The sequence below is a fragment of the Phyllobates terribilis genome, unplaced genomic scaffold (genome assembly GCF_046119375.1).
Source record: "Phyllobates terribilis strain yellow unplaced genomic scaffold, ASM4611937v1 Scaffold_9__5_contigs__length_417890890, whole genome shotgun sequence".
NCBI lineage: Eukaryota > Metazoa > Chordata > Amphibia > Anura > Dendrobatidae > Phyllobates > Phyllobates terribilis.
Genome location: NW_027362769.1, coordinates 209,118,496 through 209,144,208, shown reverse-complemented (window position 1 = coordinate 209,144,208; position 25,713 = coordinate 209,118,496). Strand labels below are relative to the sequence as shown.

The 25,713-nt window shown below is 45.1% G+C and overlaps 1 protein-coding gene across 1 annotated transcript in view; it reads left to right on the top strand.

The window, feature by feature from the left end:
* Positions 1 to 25,468, top strand: part of LOC141160926 (uromodulin-like) — a 67,043-nt gene extending 41,575 nt beyond the window's left edge. Inside the window, exons 12-18 of the mRNA XM_073645726.1 lie at positions 3,046 to 3,254; positions 4,556 to 4,713; positions 4,955 to 5,200; positions 20,681 to 20,843; positions 20,960 to 21,038; positions 23,867 to 23,893; positions 24,927 to 25,468. Coding sequence (XP_073501827.1) covers positions 3,046 to 3,254; positions 4,556 to 4,713; positions 4,955 to 5,200; positions 20,681 to 20,843; positions 20,960 to 21,038; positions 23,867 to 23,893; positions 24,927 to 24,994 — 950 coding nt within the window. The 3' untranslated portion in view covers positions 24,995 to 25,468. The remainder of the gene's footprint in view (positions 1 to 3,045; positions 3,255 to 4,555; positions 4,714 to 4,954; positions 5,201 to 20,680; positions 20,844 to 20,959; positions 21,039 to 23,866; positions 23,894 to 24,926) is intronic.
* Positions 25,469 to 25,713: the final 245 nt, after the last annotated feature.

Sequence of the window (25,713 nt, the reverse complement as noted above, 5' to 3'; positions counted from 1 at the left end):
TCCCCATCCTGTGGCTATGTGCCCCATCAAGGTCCCCATCTTGTGGCTATGTGCCCCATCCAGGTCCCCATCCTGTGGCTATGTGCCCCATCCAGGTCCCCTCTTGTGGCTATGTGCCCCATCCAGATCCTCATCTTGTGGCTATGTGCCCCATCCAGGTCCCCATCCTGTGGCTATGTGTCCCATCCAGTTCCCCTTCTTGTGGCTATGTGCCCCATCCAGGTCCCCATCCTGTGGCTATGTGCCCCATCCAGGTCCCCTCTTGTGGCTATGTGCCCCATCCAGGTCCCCATCCTGTGGCTATGTGCTCCATCCAGGTCCCCATCCTGTGGCTATGTGCCCCATCAAGGTCCCCATCCTGTGGCTATGTGCCCCATCCAGGTCCCCTCTTGTGGCTATGTGCCCCATCCAGATCCTCATCTTGTGGCTATGTGCCCCATCCAGGTCCCCATCTTGTGGCTATGTGCCCCATCCAGGTCCCCATCTTGTGGCTATGTGCCCCATCCAGGTCCCCATCCTGTGGCTATGTGCCCCATCCAGGTCCCCTCTTGTGGCTATGAGCCCCATCCAGGTCCCCATCCTGTGGCTATGTGCCCCATCCAGGTCTCCATCTTGTGGCTATGTGCCCCATCCAGGTCCCCATCTTGTGGCTATGTGCCCCATCCAGGTCCCCATCCTGTGGCTATGTGCCCCATCCAGGTCCCCTCTTGTGGCTATGTGCCCCATCCAGGTCCCCATCCTGTGGCTATGTGCCCCATCCAGGTCCCCTCTTGTGGCTATGTGCCCCCTGTGCTGTTCTTCACACACATAAAATAGAAAAAAAAAGATGATTCTCACCTGTCCTCCGTTCCCTCGGCGGCCTTCCTGCAGATGTGGCCGCAGGCACCACAGAGTCCGACCCCTTGACGATCCCGACCTGGTCCAGGAGGAGCCGCCGACAGCAGCGCTGCATTGCCGCACAGAGACTGTCTCCCAGCACAGCATTTCCAATGTCAGCCGCCGGCCAATCAGAGGCCAGTAGCTGATATCTGCATATGGCAATGACGTCATACTCGCTGCGCCGACACGCAGATATCAGCTGCTGGCCTCTGATTGGCCAGCGGCTGGCATTGGAAATGCTGTGCTGGGAGACGGTCTCTGTGTGGCAATTCAGCGCTGCTGTCGGCGGCTCCTCCTGGACCTGGTCAGGATCATCAAGGGGTCTGTGCCTGCGGGCCGCATAAAGCAGCCTCAGGGGCCGCATGCGGCCCGCGGGCCGCGTGTTTGAGACCCCTGCCTTAGATGCTATGATAACATGTCATTTAAGAAGCATGACTGAGGGAAGCTTTGTCAGACCATAAGAGTCAACTTGATTTCAGGATGTTGATGGGTTTCTGGCTGAATAGGTTGACTGTCAGTGAAATATTGATAGACAGGCATGATACACTTCACAATGTAAGTAGTGCAGTGTATTATCTAAAGATCACATTTTAAAGACCTGTTGTAAAATAATAAACAAAAAAAAAAATTTTGAGGTATAAACAAAATCATAAAAAATGCAGTTTTAAAGATAGGAGGTCAAATTAAAAAATGAAAAACTATACAAAATGATTAAAGCTGCTTTCGTGCATCTGACCTGTTCTATGAAAAAAAAAATCCAATTTTTTTATTGTGCAAGTTAAATAGCCAGATGAAAAAACAAAAATAATACCAAAATTGTTTGTTTTTATTTTTACCAAAGAGTAATATAAATGTATTAAAAATATGTATATACCTCAAAATGGGACAAATGGAACAATCAACACTTATATAGCTCTGTCGATGGTAATATAAAAAGTTATAACTCTCAGAATATAATCTGTAAATTGTACCTCGAAATTGCAGAATTAAAAATTCCCACTCATCCGGTAAAAAAACAAACTCTTATTCAGCTACATCAGTGAAAAAATAAAGTCTTCAGAAAAATACATCATTAAAGGGTTTTTCTGATACTTTATATTGAGGACTTATCTATGATTGGTCATATGTCATAGAAAATGTTGAAGATCTCTCTCTCCCTCCAAACCCCTCTTCCCCCCTCTCCTATACTATTTGCCACAGGAGAAGAGCTAGCAATCTAGACAAGTTCCTATTGTGCAAATAGCAGTACACACAAGAGGTGGCAAACGCAATTATCCAGGCTAATTACCATACAAATGTAGCCCCTAGCAGAAGAGACCTGTGATGAGTAGACATCTGGCTAAATAGGAAATGGCTCGTTAAGAATCAAAGGAGATCCATCTAACTCTCTGCAATAGCCAGGACATTCCCATTTGCATATGTGTTCAATCTGCAGTCTTGCAGGCACCAACACAAAATATGGAATATTAGAAGTTCTATCATTTTGATTGCGATGGGACACATATTTCTAGTGGCAGGGTTGGCTAAGGAACAATACGCATATGTTTCTGCATCTGTACGCCCTGCCGGTGAGCCATAATGCAAAAGTACCAAAAGAACAGATAGCAGCCAGGTCATTTCTGGTCTCTAAAGAAAGGTAAATTCACAATAAAAAATATGGCATCACTTGCTAACTTCTGCGATCAACCAGCGAGAAGTTATCGCAGAAGTTAGAGGTTTAATAAAAAACAAGAATGGCAGAGGCCTGCTCATGTGAGGTCATCACAGGGGAGTGTGTGGGCATGGCCCCCCTTTGGCATAAAAGGCCCAGCTTAACCTGGGTCTATACTCATGCCGGGAGATATATATTTTGGAAGCACGGGTCCTGTTCGATAAAGGTCCATTGGAGCGCCTCCCCTCCAGCTAAACTGAATCGTCTCTGCGATCTGTCTAGTAAGTTACTTCCGTTAATCCCTTTTTATTTTGTGTAACTGTATATTCTGTATTGTATTGTCCCCTTTATAAAATCTTTTGTATGTTTTTTCATAAACACTGCCTCCCTTTTGGATTAAATATAAAATTTAATCGTTCTGTTATGTTTGATTAAAGAACGTCACTGTGGCTTTGAAACAGACTTTTCACAGCTGAATGGAGCGTAATTAACATTTTTTGTACTTCATATTGCAGCTGTTGCAGACATACGTCCTGAGCTGACCTGTGATGTCTATGACATGAGAGCTTCTTTTCATAAATGTCAGCTGACGAGCCAGAACCTCAATGCCAGTAATATTAACCTGAGAAATGCCGGCTGTTTTGGAATTCGCGATGATTCGAGCACAAACACATTTACCGTATCATCTCAACTTCAAGCAGGAGCATGCGGACTTCAGATAACTGTATGTGACAATCCTTGATTACTGTATTCTTTCCACATATTGAGCAAATGGCTCATACTGTAGTAATTACTTATTTATTTTACATGCTTAAACAGAGCCATTAATTCCACAGCGCTTTACAAACTTCACCATTGTTCTGCCCACTGGGGTTCACAATATAAATTCCTGTCATGGTTGCATTGTTTGTGGAAGCCTGACAGCTGTTAATAGAGCTTCCATGGACAGGCTTAATGCAAGCCACTCCATTTACCAGATCCCAGGGGTTTCCCTGGCCTTCACCATTTAACTTTTGTATAGCAATATGAATTTACATAGGGAATGGGACCCCTGGACTGGCACCATGGAATCAGCTGCTGACTTGTGGAGCAGGCTGACAGCAAGAAAAGTGGTCATGCAGGGTCAATACAAAGAGGTCACTTTGGAGACTGTGAAGATCTGAGATTGTGGATTTTAATAATCACCATGGCAGATTAACGATGCAACAATATTTTATTCCTTATGTCAAGGTTTTACAACATCTCCAGGTAAATGGCCACAATACAGTTCTCTCAGTCCCCAAGTTCCCAACCTGGGATCAGTAGTTCCACTGACTTTGTATCAGGTGATACTCACTGTTTCCCAACTTTTTGTTGGTCCACAGATTTTGTATCTCGAGTGAGTAGTCTTTAGCCAAAGTCCATGATCCTCCAGACGACAGATAAAATGATGGGATCAAAGGTATCCAGTAGCAGCAGTCCTTTAAGCAAGTTTAAATCCAAACAACATATTCCACAAGTGTTGCATATTTATCCAGCCCATTCGGCAGCCGATCTCTACTCCATATGCCATCGATCTATTCATGGTCCAGGGCTTCATGCTAGATCCTATCCCTTCGGCGTCATTCCACCAACTCCTCTCTAAACATGTGGCTTCTTTTCTCATTCACTGGGATCAGCCCCCTGAATGGACAGAACTGCTCTCACCCTCCCCCCAAAGCTAAGTGTGCATTAGTGGGGTTTTTTTTCTCAGGTCGAACCCATCACCTGGGTCTGGTGATGTGGGTATTATGTTTCTGCTTGTTAATAACATCTCACCTTTATTATCTGGAGAGACAAAAGAACATAATTAAGGACATTCGATTTGCGAAGAAGAACTTAGCTGCAAACTAATTCAAGAAAATCTGCAAGATTTGGCGAATTTGAATTTTGTCAGATCTGTGTATATCTAGTTGACATGTATGTTTATGTAGCACTTTACTGCTGTATAAGTCTCTGGTACACTTCATGCAATGTACAAAGTCTTTTTATCTTATACTTATTTAGAAAAATGGAACTCATGCAATTTATGAGAACACATTGTATCTTACGATGGAAACTTCTGGTATAATTGTAAGAGATGAAGAACTGACTGTGACAATATATTGTGCGTATCCACTGGACATGATGATCAGTCTGAATTTAGCAGTGAATCCAATATTTAGGTAAATCATTTATTTACATCTTTCCTACGTACCCAAGGTGTGGTCTTTTTGTAGCGTGTAAAAAGTGTCACCAAACTGGAGTTCCCCTATAAGCCATGTTAAACCGGTCATACACATTCAACATCTATTGGCTAAATGCTTGTTTGGGTGACAGATACTTCACCCAATTTTTCGAATATTGATTTTTAGCTTCTAGATATGGTAGAACACTACTTACATATTAACCTTTTCATATCTACAGCTCAACGAATATCACTGTTGGAGGGACTGGACAATTCACAGCATACATGGCTCTGTATCAGGACAGCAGTTATATTACTCCATACGGAGGGTCAGAAATCGTGCTTCCCATTAAGTCAATGATGTATGTTGGTGTCTTCGTTCAGGGAGGAGACTCTTCTCAGTATGCTCTTGTAATGAAGAACTGTTATGCAACACCTTCAGCAAACCCAGATGATCCCTTGAAGTATTACATCATTAAAGACAGGTACAGACCAATAGTTTCTCAGTTAGTAAGTTCTGAAAATGATTAACAATATAGTATTACTTTCATATTACTTAATATCATAATTAGAGATGAGCGGTGTTCGACTAGAACTGTTCGCCAATCTCAAATTCGAGCTGTTTTGGGCGGTGTTCGAGTTGTTCGACGAACCCGAACGATTTGCAAAAAATTCGGCTGTTCGAGGTTATGTTCGATAACTGTTCGTGCACCAAAAGCGTGTCCTGCATGTCTGGCGCTATTTAGAGCACCAATCATGCAGGGATTGTCTGCCACTCACTGTAATGCCACAGCCATGGTGGTTGTGACATTACAGTGATTGCCCAAATCGATGGGAACAGTGCTCACAGTGAAACATGAAAAGCCGGCATTTCAGCAGCGGCATACACCGGTACCCGACAATTTAGAACCGAAAGAATAGAGCATCACACATAGATTAGATAGATAGAAACATGTCAGTCACATATATATGAAGTACAGTGACAGTGTTGCTTACTGTACTTGTCATTTAGTGTAAAGGATTTATTAAAAAAAATATTAGTGTTTTCATGCACCGTGTCTTTAAAAAAGCCGGCCGGCAATTCAGCAGCGGTACCCGACAATTTAGAATAGAAGGAATAGAGAATCACACATAGATTAGATAGATAGAAACATGTCAGTCACATATATATGAAGTACAGTGACAGTGTTGATTACTGTACTTGCCATTTAGTGTAAAGGATTTATTAAAAAAAATAATAGTGTTTTCATGCACCGTCTCTTTAAAAAAGCCGGCCGGCATTTCAGCATCTGTACCCGACAATTTAGAATGGAAGGAATAGAGCATCACACATAGATTAGATAGATAGAAACATGTCAGTCACATATATATGAAGTACAGTGACAGTGTTTTAGGCTCTAGCGGAGGTTAAGCAGACAGCTGGGGCAGATGTTTGAAGCCTGGGAAGGGGTAATACCCACGGAGCTTCCCAGGCTACTAATATCAGCCCCCAGCTGAATGCCTAGGGCTTCGCCCTATTTTTGTGTCAAGCCAGGTACAACTAGGCAGCTGGGGGCTGGAATCTGCAGCGCAGGGAGGCCCAAGCTTTCTGGGCCCCCCCCCCGCTGCAAATTGCAGTCCGCAGCCACCCCGGAAAATGGCGCGTTCATAGAAGCGCCATCTTCTGGCGCTGTACCCAACTCATCCAGGGCCCTGATGCGGTAGCTCACTGGGTAATAAAGGGGTTAGGGCCAGCTTGGCATTATCAGCTGGCCCTAAGCCCGAAATTCATGGGGTCACGCCAATATTAGACATGACCACCATGAATTTCTAGTAAAGTATTTAAAAAAAACACAACACCCAGAATAAAGTCCTTTAATTGAAATAAACACACAATTCTTTATTGTTCTAAATTAAACCATACTTACCGTCACGCCCATTCCACCTGAAGCCAACGATCTCCTGCAATAAAAGAAAAATAATAAAGCAACCTCATCCTTACCTTTCCATGGTTCCCATGACAGCTTCAGCTCTGCTACATCGAGATGACAGGCTGGAGCGCAGCAGAATGCTGCCATCCAGCCTGTCATCCCGCAGACACTGAGAAGAGCAGGCTTGCTTGCGCTCCTCAGTGTCTCTCTGTGACGGCATCCAGATGAGCCGAGGTCATGTCCAATGAACTCAGCTCACCTCATGCACCTCACTGACAGCGTGGGAAAATTCTCCTGCACTCAGCGCTTCAGCGTGAGAATTTTCCCACGCTGTCAGTGACGTGCATGAGGTGAGCTGAGATCATTGGACATGAACTCACCTCATGCACGTCACTGACAGCGCTTCAGCGTGAGAATTTTCCCACGCTGTCAGTGACGTGCATGAGGTGAGTTCATGTCCAATGATCTCAGCTCACCTCATGCACGTCGCTGACAGCGTGGGAAAATTCTCCTGCACTCAGCGCTTCAGCGTGAGAATTCTCCCACGCTGAAGCGCTGAGTGCAGGAGAATTTTCCCACGCTGTCAGTGACGTGCATGAGGTGCGCCGAGTTCATTGGACATGACCTCGGCTCATCTGGATGCCGTCACAGCCAGACACTGAGTAGCGCAAGCATGCCTGCGCTTCTCAGTGTCTGCGGGATGACAGGCTGGATGGCAGCTTTCTGCTGCGGTCCAGCCTGTCATCTCGATGTAGCAGAGCTGGAGCTGTCCTGGGAACCATGGAAAGGTAAGGATGATGTTGGTTTATTATTTTATTTTTATTACAGTAGATCGTTGGCTTCAACTGGAATGGGCGTGATGGTAAGTATGGTTTAATTTAGAACAATAAAGAATTGTGTGTTTATTTCAATTAAAGGACTTTATTCTGGGTGTTGGTGTGTTTTTAACTTTGACTATGGGGTTAGTAATGGGGGTGTCTTATAGACGCCTCTCCATTACTAACCTGGGCTTGATGTCAGCTGGCATTATAAGCTGACATCAACCCCAACCCTATTACCCCACTGCCACCGCTACAGGGCAGTGGGAAGAGCGAGGCTAAGTGCCAGAATTGGCGCATCCTATGGATGTGCCATTTCTGGGGCGGCTGACGGCTGGTGTTTCTAGCCTGGGAGGGGGCCAATATTCATGGCACCCTTCCTGAGCTATTAATATCAGCTCCCAGCTGTCTGCCTAGCCTTTGCTAGCTATTAAAATAGGGGGGACCCCACGTCATTTTTTTGGGGTGGTCCCCCATTTTAATAGCTAGTAAAGGCTAAGTATTCAGCTGGGGGCTGATATTAGTAGCCTGGGAAGCTCCATGGGTATTACCCCCTTCCCAGGCTTCAAACATCTGCCCCAGCCGTCTGCTTAACCTCCGCTAGAGACTAAAATTACGGGGAACCCCACGCCAATTTTTATTTTAATAAATCCTTTATTTTAACTCTAAATGACAAGTACAGTAACCAACACTGTCGCTGTACTTATTATATATGTGACTGACATGTTTCTATCTATCTAATCTATGTATGATTCTCTATTCCTTCTATTCTAAATTGTCGGGTACAGATGCTGAATTGCCGGCCGGCTTTTTTAAAGAGACGGTGCATGAAAACACTATTATTTTTTTAAATAAATCCTTTACACTAAATGACAAGTACAGTAAGCAACACTGTCACTGTACTTATTATATATGTGACTGACATGTTTCTATCTATCTAATCTATGTGTGAAGCTCTATTCTTTCTCTTCTAAATTGTCGGGTACCGGTGTATGCCGCTGCTGAATTTGCCGGCAGGCTTTTTTAAAGAGACGGTGCATGAAAACACTAATATTTTTTTAAATAAATCCTTTACACTAAATGACAAGTGCAGTAACCAACACTGTCACTGTGCGTCTTATTTGTGTGACTGACATGTTTCTATCTATCTAATCTATGTGTGATGCTCTATTCCTTCTTGTCTAAATTGTCGGGTACCGGTGTATGCCGCTGCTGAATTTGCCGGCAGGCTTTTTTAAAGAGAGTGTCTTCTGAGCAGTTTGTCAGCTTTTGGACACCTTTGCAGGTGTTTTCTATGTGTTTCTATGTGTTTTTGTTTGCCTGCCATTGGTTTTAACGGTGTTCGACGGTGTTCTAAGGTGTTCGACGAACAGTTCCTCGAATATCCCGGTGTTCGACGAACCAAACCGAACCCGAACACTACGGGGGTGGCTCAACACTAATCATAATGTTATATTGGGTATTAATAAAAACAGAGGTAACAATATATTAAGCCATGTAAAAGTTGACAAAGTACTAGACCAGTCCCCCAAAAATACACACATATAGGAGGAGGCAGCACTTCCAAAAAAGTTAAAAAGTAAGGATCGTTTATTCATCAACACCAGCTTGATGCGGTGTATATAATGTAGAAAAAACAAGAATGCAATGTTTTGGAAATCTCTTATAGCCATATTTTATTCATAACAGAACTTAGAACACAAATATAAAGTTGAAAGCTAGACATCTTTTCATTTAATGTAAAAAAAATAATCCGTTTAGAAATAATGGCAGCAACACATCTCAAAAACTTCTGGAAAAATTGGAAAAATAAATGATACTAATGAAAAACATCTAGAGGGTCAATTTTCAACTAAGTCACATGACTGTGCATAAAAAGAGCATGTTAGAGAGGCAGAGTCTCAGAAGCAAAGATGGTCAGAGGTTCCCCAATTTGTGAACAACTTTACCTAAAAACTGCGGAACCATTTCAGAAAAATGTTCTTCAATGTAAAATTGGTAAGACTTTGAATAGCTTACCATTTACAGCACATAATAGCATTGAAAGATTCATAAATTCTGGAGAAATCCATGTTCGCAAGGTTCAAGTCCGATTGTCAGTATTGGATGCTCGTGTTCAACGGGCTCTCAGATGGCACTGCATTAAAGATAGGCATGATTTGGTTATGCAAATTACTGTATGGGCTCAAGAATACTTCCAGAAATCATTGTCTATGAACACAGTTCGCTATGTAATAAAAAATGCTACTTAAAGCACTATCATGCAAAGGAGAAGCCTAATATCAACACAATAAAGAAACGCTGCTGTCTTCCCTGGGCCAAAGCTCATTTAAAATGGTCTGAGGCAAAATAGAAAACTGTTCTGTGGTCAAATTAATCTAAATTGGAAATTCTTTATGGAATCCACAGATGCCGTGTACTATAGACTCAATTGGAGGGGGACCATCCAGCTTGTTATCCGCGCACAATTCAAAAGCCTGCTTCTCTGATGTTATGGGGCTGCATTAGTGCCTGTGACATGGGCAGTTTACACATGAGCGGCACTATCAATGCTGAGCATTATATAAGGGCATTATTTTTTTCAAATGAACTTCAAATTCAACTCCTGATCTGCGTTTTGTTGTGAATAAAACATTGTGATAAGATATTTGCAGATTATTGCATTCTAATTTTTTTTTACATTTTACATAGGGTCCCAACTTTTTGTGAATTCAGGTTGTATAAATATCCCATTCCTTGGCTATCCTTGCAAATATCTGCAGATGATTATTTGATATCTAGCCACATGATGATCCAGTAACTGGTTGGGTGCCTAAATGGCAAATAAAGTCTCTGCAGTCACTCATATGTATCGAGTCACATGATCAAATGATCTAATAACTGGTTGACTGCAGGGGTCATGTATCTCTGCAACTAATCACACGTCATTTAGCCACTTAAGAGCTTCTACCAAACCAGTACCCCCTCTATTGACCCTAATAATCCTCGAAAAAGTACACTAGACATTATATGTAATATGATATGACGCGCCCCTGGGCCTGTGTCGCGCTGCGTTGCGCACGCGGGAGCTTACCCGGAGCCGGATCTCTTGAGGGTTGTAGTCTCGTGGCGGTGACCCGGTCCGTGCCCAGGGAGTCAAACTGAGCGGCGACGTATCAGCGGTAGATGTTGTACGACTACGCCACCCGTTGAATGCAGCTATGGGGCTGCCGCTGCAGGACAGTCCGCTGAGGCCGGTGGATGGATGGTGCATACCGTAGATGGTATAACCCCCAACGGGAGGGGTACGGCCTCAGGGCAGCAGATGTGGATGATGGGGGTAGCAGGAACCACTCAGAGACGATGCGGTGTAGTTCAGGGTCTTTACTGGTGACAAAGATAGACCCTCCCGGAGTACTGGCTAGCGATTGGGGCCTGGTCAGTCCTTGAGCAGATGGGATCTCCCCTGGCCAGGCGGAGTTGTAGGCCTCCCAAACTGACTGTACTCTTCTGGCTACCTTGCTAGAAGCGGGTATAAGTAGCCCACGTCCCTGAGTGTACCGTGTGGTGCTCACCCGTATGGCCGGTGACTCGGGGCCTTCTAGTGGCTTCCGCTCCACGATGGCGGTGCTGGTCCCACGCGTGTGACCGTGCCTTCGGGCTTCTTGGCCAGAGGACCTGAAATCCCCTGCCTGACGGATTCTGCTGCTGGGTAGGAGTTAGTCCCCACAGCCTCGGACTCCGGGTCCGGTAAGAAATCTTCTCAGTCAGGGCGAGCTCTGCAGCTGCCAGCCCCTGACTCGTAGTAGTATTGCTCCCACTGAGCTTCTGCTGTTTCCTCCTATGCTGCTTCTCTGTCTCTACTCTCCTTGACTGACTAACCCTGCTTCAGCCCCGGGTTTATATAGGGGAAGTTCTTCCCCTCCCAAGACTGGGCAGGAGGTGTGGCATGCACAGGATCCCTGACCAAAGGACCTCCCACCTGCTCTCAGACATAACATTACATTACTGTGGAAACCAGACCCCTGGGGTGCCACATTCCCCCCTAGTAAAATTTAGTACTCCGGGACTAAACATATTTTAGAAAAACATAACAAGATATAAACAATAATAACACAATAAGAAACACATAAAGGTGGTCACGGCATGTCCGTAACCGGGTGCAGTCTTTGAAGAAAGCAAGGTGTCCATTTCACCAAAACAGGGAGACGTAACCAGGTAGGGGTCTGTCCTACCCCGAGTCCTTAACAGTCTCTAGTCCATCCTGGGTTACGCTCCAACTATGTACAAGGATTCCCGGTAATCCACCAAGGATTCCTAAAAATAACTGGAAACACAAAATTATACACAAGCAACAATACACAGGTAAACATAAATAAAACAATTTATACACTTCAAATCCTCCAGCGTGCGGGTAACTGGCCTCTAGTGGCCCTAGTGGACCTACGGAGCTGACTGTCTGGCCCTGAACTACAGGGTGTAGGAGCTGTCAAGGGTAAACTGGGCAGCTGTCTACCAGCTCTTTGTCTCACTAGGGGTACGGCAGGCTCACTATAAGCAGAGGGTTGATTCTCCTGTTCTGCTTGTGTGGAGTCTTCTGCCTCCTGGACCGGCTGTTCTTCCAGCTCTACCTGTTGCTCCGTAGGTGCTTGGGATGCTGGTTGGAGGAAGGTGAGTACGGGTACCACAACTGCACCATTGACTTGAGTCCAAGACCGAGGGAAGTCCCCGAGCACAGTACTAACCATATCTTCCCTTTCCTCTACGGGTCGATGGTCTTCTTGTTCCTCTTCAGGGTTCCTCAGTTGTTCGGGACACTTCTTCAGGTGGTCCCGGGATACAATGGCTGTGGTTTCCCCTCCGTCTTTACTGATGGTACAAACCTTCGGGTTCTCGTGGCTTGAGGGCAGTACGGTGTACGGGTCCTTCTCCCACTGGTCGTCCAACTTGTGGAGCCGTCTCTTCCTCTTCAAGACCTGCTCTCCGGGTACCAGGGGAACAGCGGGAGCATACTGGTTGTAAGTTTTCTCTTGTCTTTCCCTAGCCTGACAGAGACTTCGCTCCACGCTCTCCTGTACTCTCCGGTACTGCTGCTGCCTCTCTGTGTCCCAGTCTGCTTCTGGTGAAGTGTCCTCGGGTGTCAGGACTCCCATTTCCAGGTCAACAGGTAACTTACCAGGTCTTGCCCTCATTAGGTAAGCCGGGGTACAGTTGGTGGAACCTACCGGGATGTGGTTGTATAGGTCCACCAGATCGGGCAACTTCTCAGGCCACAGACTGCGTTCTTCCAGGGGCAACGTTTTTAGAAGATCCATTACCACCTGGTTCATTTTCTCACAAAGTCCATTAGTTTGCGGATGGTAGGGTGTCGTCCTTATCTTCCGGCAGCCATACAGATTGCAGAATTCCTGGAAGACCTCCGCTTCAAAGGCAGGTCCCTGGTCCGTCAGCACTTGGTCCGGGTACCCGTGTGGACGGCAGAAGTGCTGCTGGAAGGCTCTAGCTGCTGTTTGAGCCGTTAAGTCCTTGACGGGGACGACAACCAAGAACCGGGAGTAATGATCCACGATGGTTAACGCGTAGACGTAGCCACTTCTGCTTGGGGTCAGTTTTACATGATCCAAGGCTACCAGTTCCAACGGTTGCCGGGTGACGATGGACTGCAGGGGAGTCTTCTGGCTGGCACGGTCCTTCCTTCTCAGGTTGCACGGGCCACAGTCTCTGCACCACTTCTCAATGGTTCCCCTCATGCCTACCCAGTGGAATCGCTCGCGCAGCAGGAACTCCAGCTTCTTCCACCCGAAGTGTCCAGCTCCGTCGTGGTATGCCTCCATCACCATGGCTGCGTCTCTTCGTGGCACCACTACTTGCCAGAGTAGTTCATGCGTCCGGGAGTTAACCATTCTGCGGCACAACTTCCCCTTGTAAAGGAACAGTCGACTCTTCTCTGCCCATAGTTGTTTGGCTTCCTCCGGAGCGTCTGGTTCAAGGCAAGCCTCCGGGCGAGTCAGCATCTCCTTCACCAGTCGGACGGCAGGGTCGCTGTCTTGCGTTTCCGCCCAGTTGTAGTGAGGTAAGGGGTTCAACGTAGCAGCCTGCTTACTCCTTACCCGGTGGGAATACTGGATAGTCCCATGACGGTGGAACGCAGGGAGTTCAACTTCTTCCAGTCCCTCCGGATCTTCTCCTTCGTCCGGCAGGTTGGGCATCCTGGACAGGGCGTCCGCGTTGGTATTGGAGCGTCCGGCCCGGTATTTGATTGTGAACTCGTAGTTGGACAGACGGGCCATCCACCTCTGCTCCAGGGCACCGAGTCTTGCCGTGTCCAGGTGTGTCAACGGGTTGTTATCCGTGTACACGGTGAACCGGGAAGAAGCGAGGTAATGCTTAAAGCGCTCGGTGACTGCCCATACTACGGCCAGGAACTCTAGCTTAAATGAGCTGTAATTCTCGGGGTTCCTTTCGGTGGGTCGCAGTTTTCGGCTGGCGTAGGCGATTACTCGTTCCTTCCCCTGCTGGATCTGGGACAGTACGGCTCCTAGCCCGATGTTACTGGCGTCGGTGTAGAGGATAAAGGGCTGGCTATAATCCGGGTACGCCAGGATTTCGTCCCCCGTGAGGGCCATCTTCAGCTGGCGGAAGGACTCTTCTTCCAGCTCCTCCCATTTGAAGGGCGGCTTCTGGTTCTTGGCCTTCCGGGACTGGCCTATCAGGAGGTCCTGCATAGGTGCTGCCTTTTTGGTGAAACCGGGAATAAACCTTCGGTAGTAGCCTACCAACCCGAGGAACTGCCGCACTTCTTTTACGCTGGAGGGGCTTGGCCATTCCTTAATTGCGGTGATCTTATCAGGGTCGGGAGCCACTCCGTCAGCGCTCACCACGTGTCCCAGGTACTGCACCTTTGGTTTCAGGAGGTGACACTTGGAGGGTTTCACCTTTAGGCCGTAACTCGCCAGAGCCTCGAACACTTCCGCCAGGTGTTTCAGGTGGTCCTCATACGTCTTGGAATATACGATGACATCGTCCAGGTACAACAGGACCGTCTCGAAGTTTCTGTGGCCCAGACAACACTCCATTAGTCGTTGGAAGGTTCCTGGTGCGTTGCAGAGTCCGAACGGCATGCAGGTGAACTCGCTAAGTCCCATCGGGGTGGTGAATGCGGTCTTCTCCCGGTCCGCCTCTGCTACAGGAACCTGCCAGTACCCGCTAGTGAGATCCAAGGTAGAGAAGAAGTTAGCAGATCTTAAAGCAGCCAATGACTCCTCTATCCTTGGCAAGGGGTACGCATCCTTGTGTGTGATACGGTTGATTTTCCGGTAATCTACACACATCCTCATGGTGTTGTCTTTTTTTCTGACTAAGACTAGTGGAGCTGCCCAGGGGCTACAGCTATCCCTGATCACCCCAGCCTCCTTCATGTCTCTAAGCATCCCCTTGGCGTGTTGGTAGTGGGCAGGGGGTACGGGTCGATACCTCTCTTTTATAGGAGGATGGTCTCCCGTGGGGATGTGGTGTTCTACCCCCTTGACTCGCCCGAAGTCTAACGGGTGTTTACTGAACACTCTCTCGTACTCTTGAACCACCCGATAGACTCCTTGTTTCTGGTGTGCGGGAGTGGAGTCAGTACCCAGATGTAGTTGCTGACACCAGTCCTCCATGTTTTTCTTAGAGCCGTTACCTTCCTCCGGGTGAGATGGAGGCAAGGGTTCCACAGATTGTATAGAATTTTGGTTAATGGTATATAATTTGGCTAGCGTGGCATACCGGGGCAGGTACACTTCCCTCTCCCCGATATTTATTATGCGAACGGGCACCCTCCCATGGCGTACATCAACTACCCCCCGGGCTGTCAAAATGGTGGGCCTGCTGTCTGAGTAAACTGGTTCTACCATTGCCTGGTAATCTCTACCTCTCAGACCAATAGCTGCCCGGCACCAAATCATCATTTCACTTTTTGGGGGCATGGCAATAGGAAAAGGGTCACACATTCTTACGCTACCAATCTCACCACCGGAGAGTTCCACCTGTTGCCGTCGCATCAGTGCCCGGATCTCTTTCTGGAGCACCCGCTGCTCGCCGGAGCTGGCGTTCTTGGCAACCTGCTGTAAAAGGAAAATCACCTCTGCAAGACAATTTTCAATTACATTAGTTCCTAGAGTTATTTTTGGGTGACTCTCATGTTTGTCAATATCTACAATGATCAGTCCCTGTGCTGCCAGTTCGACTCTACCGATTTTGATGGTCACCTCTTTAAATCCGATCTGTGGCACGGGCTGGCCATTGCTGGCGATGATACTCAAATCGTCGTCAGGGTAGCGGGTAATATCCGAGTCATTCCAGTACTGCTTAAAGAGCACGTACGGGATGGTGGTGACCTGTGACCCGGTGTACAGTAGGGCACTCATGGGAATGCCATCCAGTACCACAGGCAAGACTGGACGTCCTCCCACATATCTGTCGCGCCAGTTCGATGGGCCTGGTGATCTTTTTCCTGGGGGTTGGCCCTCTACCCCAGGTTGTGCCCGTTTAAAGAACAGTACCTTGCCATATGTCCGGGTTGATTGCAGCGGCGGCAGATGGGTCGTCCGTCCTCGCTGTATCGGTCACTGGGTCTTCCTCTGGCCGGTGGGGTCCTCCTTGGTCGACGCCACGGGATGTCCTCCGGTCCGGATGCCAGCTGGATCTTCCCTGGGGTGGAAGCCTGTAAAGACTGCACAGTTCGGGTTAGCGCAGCAACGCTCTTAGCTAGCTCTTGGACCTGATGGTGTAGGTCTGGAGCCGGGTCATTGTCCAAAGCCTGCGCATCAGCTCCCACAGGCCCTGCCGACAAGGGCGCCGCCTCCTGGTGGTAAGTGATAGCAGGGCGCTTGTGGGTCACAACGCCACCCGGTGCCGGTTCTCGGAGCACCCGGATGGCTCTGTCCTTGAACTGTGCAAAGCCCAGATGGGGATCCTGTAAGGCCATTGCCCGCAACTGGGTTCGGTGAGTATTACAATACAGTCCCTCTATAAACTGTTCGGTCAACAGCCTGTCCTCGTTTCCCACTCCATCAGGGTCGGTCTGCTTAATGGCCCTCAGGGCCTCTTGTAGGTTTAGTGCATAGTCCCTTATACTCTCATGCGCTCGCTGCTTGCACCCGTAGAATCTAAGCTTAATCTCGGCTGAGGTGCGGGTATCAAAGGTGTCCTTCAGCCGGGTTAGTATCCCTGCGACAGTCTTCCTCCCAGGTGGCCAGGATTTTACTTCCCTTTTGGCTGCCCCGGTTAGTTGGGCCACCAGGATGCTCACTTTTTGCTCTTCTGTGAGGGGGTACACCTGGAAGAGGCTATCCAGCTTTTCTCTAAAGTCATGCAGGGTATGTGACTCCCCTGAGTACTGGGGTAGCCAAGCTGCTCCCGGGATATAGGGCATGGTGAAGGGCATAACTGCAGCAGCGGTAGCGCTGGCGGGGGTTGAGGCAGTGAAGCTCTCCTCCGTATCCGACATCTTCCTCCCCCCTAGTGGACCGTGGCCATCTTGCGATGATCCTCTTCCGTAGGCCGCGGCTCCGCAGTGGATCGTCAGGGTTGAGGACCTTCCGTCGCGCTCCTGTGACGTCGGCGTCTGCTGGGCTCCTTCCAGGACCTTACGCAACGTCCGGACGTGAGGCGGGGCTTCAGTTCTCGCGCGCTTTTGGAGTCCACGCCCCTCTTCTTCCCGCGCGGCGTCCTCAAGATGGCGTCCAATGGCGGGAAAGCTCCACGGATGGCGGGAAGAAGGCAGAAGATGGCGCCGGATGGCGGGAAACTTCACCGATGGCGGGAAGAAGGCTGAAGATGGCGCCGGATGGCGGGAATCTTCACCACAGGTAAGTTTGGAAAGTCTCTTTTTCAGGCACGCAGTACCCGGTGGTTGCGGGCACGAAATCCTGCCGACTACGCCAAAGTTGACGCGCCCCTGGGCCTGTGTCGCGCTGCGTTGCGCACGCGGGAGCTTACCCGGAGCCGGATCTCTTGAGGGTTGTAGTCTCGTGGCGGTGACCCGGTCCGTGCCCAGGGAGTCAAACTGAGCGGCGACGTATCAGCGGTAGATGTTGTACGACTACGCCACCCGTTGAATGCAGCTATGGGGCTGCCGCTGCAGGACAGTCCGCTGAGGCCGGTGGATGGATGGTGCAGCGTAGATGGTATAACCCCCAACGGGAGGGGTATGGCCTCAGGGCAGCAGATGTGGATGATGGGGGTAGCAGGAACCACTCAGAGACGATGCGGTGTAGTTCAGGGTCTTTACTGGTGACAAAGATAGACCCTCCCGGAGTACTGGCTAGCGATTGGGGCCTGGTCAGTCCTTGAGCAGATGGGATCTCCCCTGGCCAGGCGGAGTTGTAGGCCTCCCAAACTGACTGTACTCTTCTGGCTACCTTGCTAGAAGCGGGTATAAGTAGCCCACGTCCCTGAGTGTACCGTGTGGTGCTCACCCGTATGGCCGGTGACTCGGGGCCTTCTAGTGGCTTCCGCTCCACGATGGCGGTGCTGGTCCCACGCGTGTGACCGTGCCTTCGGGCTTCTTGGCCAGAGGACCTGAAATCCCCTGCCTGACGGATTCTGCTGCTGGGTAGGAGTTAGTCCCCACAGCCTCGGACTCCGGGTCCGGTAAGAAATCTTCTCAGTCAGGGCGAGCTCTGCAGCTGCCAGCCCCTGACTCGTAGTAGTATTGCTCCCACTGAGCTTCTGCTGTTTCCTCCTATGCTGCTTCTCTGTCTCTACTCTCCTTGACTGACTAACCCTGCTTCAGCCCCGGGTTTATATAGGGGAAGTTCTTCCCCTCCCAAGACTGGGCAGGAGGTGTGGCATGCACAGGATCCCTGACCAAAGGACCTCCCACCTGCTCTCAGACATAACATTACATTACTGTGGAAACCAGACCCCTGGGGTGCCACAGATACATGCTGCATGAAAAAGCAATTTAACACTAGGAACATGTATGAATTCAGTTACAGACATTTTGACAATGTTCTTCTACCCAATGATCTGATCTAGGAGGCTCATATATGAGACAAAATAGTTGTAGTTTGTGTTAAGTCAATGCAAAATGCTGGGGTGAATTAAAGTTGCATTTTAACAGAGAGGTTCTGCTACATTAGGGTCAAATTCAGACATTTGTTTACCACTTATGTAAAAAAATGACCAATTTTTATCAGTGTTTTGGATAAGATTTTCATTAGTGTTTGAACAGTATGTAAGTTTTAACATCAGCAACTTTCTCATATGCAAAAAAAACAAACAAAATAAAAAACAGACTGCACTTGGACTGTATCTGGACTTGGACTTGGTATCTGTGTGCCGTCGGTGATTTTCACGGTCTTGTAGTCTTGTGTGGTCCATGTTTCGGACGAAAAACAGACATGTCTCCACAAAAAACATTGACATGTGAACAGCATTATAGATTGTAATGGGTACATGTTCTAATCATGAAAAACACGGATAAAACACATTCTTGAAAAACAGATGTCTGAATGAGGCCTAAGTGGACGAAAACAAACATCTTCAAGTACATACAATAGAGGCCTTAAAAAAAGTCAACAGTCACGGTACTTGTATAAAGAAAGAATAAATTATTGCCGGGATCTCTACATGGAGCAAATAACAGGTTCAGTACAAAAAAGATATAAGGTTATACAAAAAAAATGTATTTGAGAACCACCTATAACAAAAAATAGAAAGTTTATTAATTACATTAATATAGAATATAATACATTAAAAACTGATAAAAAGTAGGAAGCCACAAGATTGCACCACAACCCCACAAACAATATGTAGCAGGAGGTAAATCAAAATTCATATACATATCAATTTTTAACGAAACAATGCTCTATGATGGTAATATATTAAAGAAGTAAGTTACATTATACTGTATCAGAAAGCATTCATAGCCCAAATAACCTGAAAAAATCAAGAGCATAGCTGAGTACCAGATAAAGCAAGACAGAAAGACAGTTGTACTGAAAAGCATTACCTCCTGTGGGATGTAGTGCCTGGCCCCTACGCGCGTTTTGGCATACTGTCTTCTTCTGGAGGTCATATAGGCCGACTATATGGCTGCTATGAGACCCTTGGTGCATGGTTGTTCCATTTACTTTAATATTGGATTGCAAGAACCTACATAGGACTGTATTCAGAGAAATGGCATTATTGACAATTTAATGTTAATGATGGCAAACGCCATGTCCATATGTGCTTGACCTCATAATAAAAGGCACATTTTAATATAGACTATCAGACTCCTTCTTTTTTATATAGTCACAGTTATTCTAGTAATAGTTGCTAGAATTGTTAATGCAAATAGCCTCTTCAGAGAGGAAGAGAACAGGAACTGTAAAGCTACCTATTGGATGTAGCAATCCTGAAAGTCAATATCCACCCTTTAACCCCATCACACCATCGCCATTTTTCGTTTTTTCCTTCCCTTCTTCCAAGAGCCATAACTTTTTTATTTTTCCATCAGTATAGCCGTATGAGGACTTTTTTTTACTGGACAAGTTGTACTTTTGAGTGACACCATTGATTTTACAACATAGTGTACTAGAAAACGTAAAAAAAATTGTGGTGTGGTGAAATTTAAAAAAAAAAGTGCAATTCCACAATTTTTTTCTGTTTTTTTCTATTTACTATGTTCGCTATATGGTAAAACTGACCTGGCAATACGATTCCCCAGGTCAGTATGAACACACAGATACCAAACATGTATAGTTTATTTTTTTTATTTAAGTGGTGAAAAGAAATTAAGAAATTTGTATGAAAAAAAAAAGTTTTTACACTTTTTTTTGCCATTTTCCGAGAACTGTAGCGTTTTCATTTTTCGGGATCTGGGGCTTTTTTGTGCCCTGACCTGACTTTGTATTGATACCATTTTGGGGTAGATATGTTTTGATCGCCTCTTATTGCATTTTATTGCGATGTTGTGGCTGAAAAAAACCCGTAATTCTGGCAATTCGATTTTTTTTTTATTGTTATGCCGTTTACAGATCGGATTAATTTACTTTATATTTTGATAAATTGGACATTTCTAAATGCAGAGATACCAATTACTGTAGGTGTATTTTTTTTTTACATTGGGGAAAAAGGGTGTGTTTTTTAAAATTTTTTCATATTTTGAAAAACTTTTTTTTCACTTTTTACCTTATTGTATAGTCTCCTTAGGAGACTTGAAGCTGCAATCGTCTGCTGTAGATGCTGATTGCATTACCGTAACTGGTGTTTGTATTACTTTCCTCTGTAGCTGTCCTAACAAACAAGACTCCACAATCAGTGTACTAGAAAATGGCGTCTCAAGAAAAGGTCGTCTGTCTGTTCAAGTGTTTAAATTTGTTGGCAATTATAACTACGTCTACATTCACTGCGCTGTAAGTCTGTGTGACATCACTGCTGGATCTTGCGCCCCTGTAAGTATGATTGTGTGTTTTGGTGTTTTTACATTATGTTGCTTTATCTCAGTTTCCATTTTGTAAAATTTTATAAAGTACAATTTTCTTACAATGATATCATTGCATTATTGCAGTCATGTTCTGGAATTGCGTCCCGAAGTGCAGCAGCTGAACCAAGCTATATGCTAAACGTTGGTCCAATAGGTATTAAGGGTAAGAATTCGGTTTATATATCTTTTTTCAGCAGACCTAATGCATTTAGACCAAATACAATTTTATAGTGTTATCCAGTCTAATTCTGCTCCCCAGAAATAGAAATAATCCAATAATACCAAGCAAGAATAATAATCATATATTGGCTGCTAAACAGTGGTGAGCGAGCATGCTCGTTACTTGAGATTTACGAGCATGCTCGGGTGTTTTCCAAGTATCTTCGGCTTGCTTGAATGTTATGTTTGAGTCACTCCATGTGCATGATTTGCGACTGTTTGACAGCTTTAATACATGTGATGAATGCCTGTTTGTTAGGCATTCCTCACATGTATTAAAGCTGTTAAACAATTGCCAATCATGCACATGGAGTGCCTCAAACCTAACATACGAGCACGCCACAAATACTTGGTGAGTACCCGAGCATGCTTGCCGAAAGGGTTAACAGAACACTCTCACTCATCACTACTGCTAAAGGGTTGTCCTGGACTGATGTACAGTATTGATGTCCTGTCCGTAGAATAGCTCATCAGTGTGAGATTGGTGGGGGTCCAACACCCAGCACCTGCACTAATTAGCTGAAATTTGCTCTGGAATTGGCTGGTTACAATCTATGTATCAGGTGGAACTTAGCAGTCCTGATCACAGTGTAGTGACTGAAGCTGAGTACTGAGCTTTATCTCCCATTTCAGTGAGTGGGTCATAAAGTGCAGTATTCTGCCATGGCCATTAAGAAATGTACGTAGCTGCTAAGTTCAATCCCACACATGATTTAATTTAGCCGATTGGTGGGGTCCTGGCTTTCGGATGCCAATGATTTTACTAATAGGGCATCAACATGTTAGTCCAGAGTAACCTTTTTTAATATATCATATAATTGTTACTCCAATTTAATAATAAATCAGACAGATATATATACCATGAATATTTTATTGAGATAAACTACACAATAAAAATGAAAATATGTAATAGTAAAAACAAAAACAATGAAAGCAAGGGGAGGTCGATAAGAGACACAAAGTAGCGAAAATCAGAAAACATTACAATGGGTAGCCACCAGATAGCAGAATGCTACCAAGGAGTGATGATAAAAGGTATGTATAGGCACATATGTATATCCACAAAGTTAATAACAATGCAATTCTATGAGTTAGATATATAGAGATTAGGTGCAAGGTAGTGCACAAAAATAAAATCAATAGTGAGGAGATAAAGAATAAAGATCCATTATAATCAGGCATACCCAAAAATAATAATGGAACCACATCGGCCTCCACCTTAGACCCCAACCGTTTTTAATATGAAATAAAAAGGCTATACAATAGGTATTCCCTGTGTTCGTAAGTCTTCTAATGTTACTCTGCAAATGCCTCTTTAAGGTGTCATATTTTAGGTAGGTATGGAAAGAGGCGGCGGGAGTGAAATATGATTAAAAAAGAGAAAGAAATGTAAGACATGTGTAGAGGTTTCCTTATATTCATATCCACATGAAAGCTATAACTAACCATGGGTTGATAAAGCATACACACTAAAAATACAGAACCGCTCCTCTAATTCTTTTGGTCCTTCGTAATCCAAGGTTGCACTGTACATACCCTACATACCCCTGTTGTACATATGCAGAAGACTTTTTCCAGATGCATAACTTGAAGCAGGATCCACCTACCATGTGACATTTACATTACTGGTGACTTTCTTTATGACAATGTGGCCTTCGTGCCTCTTTATGCACCAAGTCTCAGACTATGACCCATTCCCACCTTTTAGATGCTCTTTTGGCTCTCACTACACTAGATACATCACCACTATGTACAAAAGATCTGCTGACACTCTATGGGCGGATATGGCCTTGTGATGGCTGGCTGAAGAAGACTTTCCTCATAAGTATGCGGGGGTGTGTGGAGAATGTATAAGGTCAAAGGGATCTGCTGAACAATTCTGTATTTTCAGTCAGCCTGCATTCGAACTATCTTTGGTTGTGAAATTCACATGAATTTCATAGTAGAAAAAAAATTCTTGTACTGTCTATCCAGTCTGATCCCTATTTGGAACTGGGAGGACATATCTGTCCCTTTTGAGTTGATTGATTCATGCATTATGTTCTTTTCTTTACTTTTCTCTGCATCTATAGAAGGGTCTATACAAAGGTATATCCACACATTCTCTTAGATCAAGTCTGTTCCCATCCCTAGGTTGAAATTATTCATCCAGTTGAATCCAGCCATTTTCCCCCTTTCCTGGCAAGGGTCATTTAAATAGTTTTTTATTCACATGGTTTTAAAGTGCATCTATCAGCAGGATTTCACCCCCCACCCCAACTATTCATATGTGCATATAACTCTTTCGAAGACAAGTCCAGTAATACCTTTACATGGCCAGTCCGTTCCTCCGTTATTGAGAAATTGAAATGCAAATGAGACTGTAGATCAGAATCCTCTGTCACTCCAGCTCTATTCCCTGCCCAGCACAGCTACCTCCTACCTCCTTCTTGACTGACGGCTCCTTTGCCTGAAGTCACAGAGCGGCTGTCAGTCAAGCAGGGGAAGGCTTGCTTTATATTTTTGCTTGGTCATTCAATAATTTTTGCCTCATTTTTCATCATACGTGAGGTCAAGTTTTCAGGGCATTTTTATATTTGATGTTTTTTTTTTTGCTTATGGTAAAAATGTGAAGAATAAAGTAAATCTGTGTAGTTTTTCACATTTTTTTTCTACATACAATAATTCAGTTCAGTAGTAGTGGTAATTTAGTAATTAGTAATATATTTCTATTTTCTGTATAGTCATTACTTCCATACCCTATAGTTATTCTACATATGTATTCTTTTACAGACACTTCAACTACTTCCGGCTGCATTGGTAAGTAGGTCATTTAATGATAGATATTCAATTAATTGTAATGTATATTTTGCACTTAGTTTTACTTTATTACATTAATACAATACGTTTGCAATAAAATTCAAGTAATTCTTCATACAGCTTTGATGAAGAATAGGCTAATTAACGCTTTTGTATCAGCACTAGTAATGAGCGAGTATGTTCGGTTAACCCTTTCGGCGAGTATGCTCGGGCGAGTACCGGTGAAATGTTTGAATCACTCCCGTGTGCATGATTTGCGACTGTTTGACGGCTTAAATAGATGTGAGGAATGCTTGTTTCTTTCGCATTCCTCACATGTATTAAAGCTGTCAAACAGTCGCAAATGGTCACCTACATTAGCTTGATACAATCTCTTTGAGGAATTGTGGTCTATTCTTAAATTTTTTTGCTACCCCATCTGAGAGCAGCATAATGTAGGGGCATGGACCCTGACTCCAGTGATGTGTCACTTACCGAGCTGTTTGCTGTCATTTTGATAAAATCACTGTTTTATCGGCTGCAGATCTACCAGTTCTCTGAATGCTGAACTCGGTATAACCCTGCCCACACTACTGATTGGCTGCTTTCTGCCTAGTGTACACAGAAGACTGCCAATCGGTGGTGGAGGTGGGGTTATACTGAGCTCATGAATATGGAGGAATACACGGTAGCAAGTTTACTGGCCCTCCAGTGATAATCTACTGCTGATTAATCAGTGATTTTATAAAAACCACAGAAAGCAGCCCAGTAAGGGACACATCGTTGGAATCAGGGTCACTGTCTCTACATTTTCCTGCTCTCAGATTAGGTGGTAAAAACCTTGTAATTGTCAGAATAGTTGCCTACCTCGACTTTAGACCATCTGCAGTGAGGCATTAATAAATATTATAATAACTAGATATTAAATTATGTTATAATGTACAATATTATTTTGTAATGTTCCGGATAGACAAATATTGTAATATTTCTGAAAACACCTTTAAATCTGAATTAATTATTGAAATTCTTATTGCAAAATGTTCTTTCTTCGCAGGCGCTCACGCATCTTCTGCCCTCCTTGGCTTTGTCCTCTTTTTGATGACCCAAGTTTGGTTTCTTTAGACCATCAGTAATTTGGAGTCGACATTCTCATTATCTTTTATCTTCAGTACATTTATCTTCTATAGTAGTAACTTTATATAACCTCTATGTCTTGTATAGTACTTCATTGTTATTTGATTGTTCAGCTGTATAAAGTCATTTGTTGCCAGTTCTTAGAGCAAGACTTAGATGACATCAGAAGCCCAAAAAATCTAGTATAAATAGCTTTACTCATATAACTTCTATCGCTAATATGCAAAATTAGTACTTTCTGCATTTTGTATATTATGCATAGTATACACTATATTCAGGGGAAGACTGTATATATCCTTTAATAAAGTATATGGACATCATTCAGGATCCCTGCTGAGGATTCTACTATATGAGCTAGAACACAGTAATATAAGATTTGTCACTAGTAGTGATGAGCCAGCATGCTCGTTACTCGAGATTTACGAGCATGCTCGAGTGCTCGCCGAGTATCTTCAGCGTGCTCGGGTGTTATGTTTCAATCACTCTGTGCTCATGATTTGTGACTGTTTGACAGCTTTAATACATGTGAGGAATGCTTAAGAAACCGGCATTCCTCACATGTATTACAGCTGTCAAACAGTCGCAAATCATGAGCACAGAGTGACTGAAACATAACACCCGAGCACTCTGAAGATACTAGGCGAGCACCCGAGCATGCTCAACAAAAGGGTTAAGAGAACATACTCGCTCATCACTAGTCCCTAGCT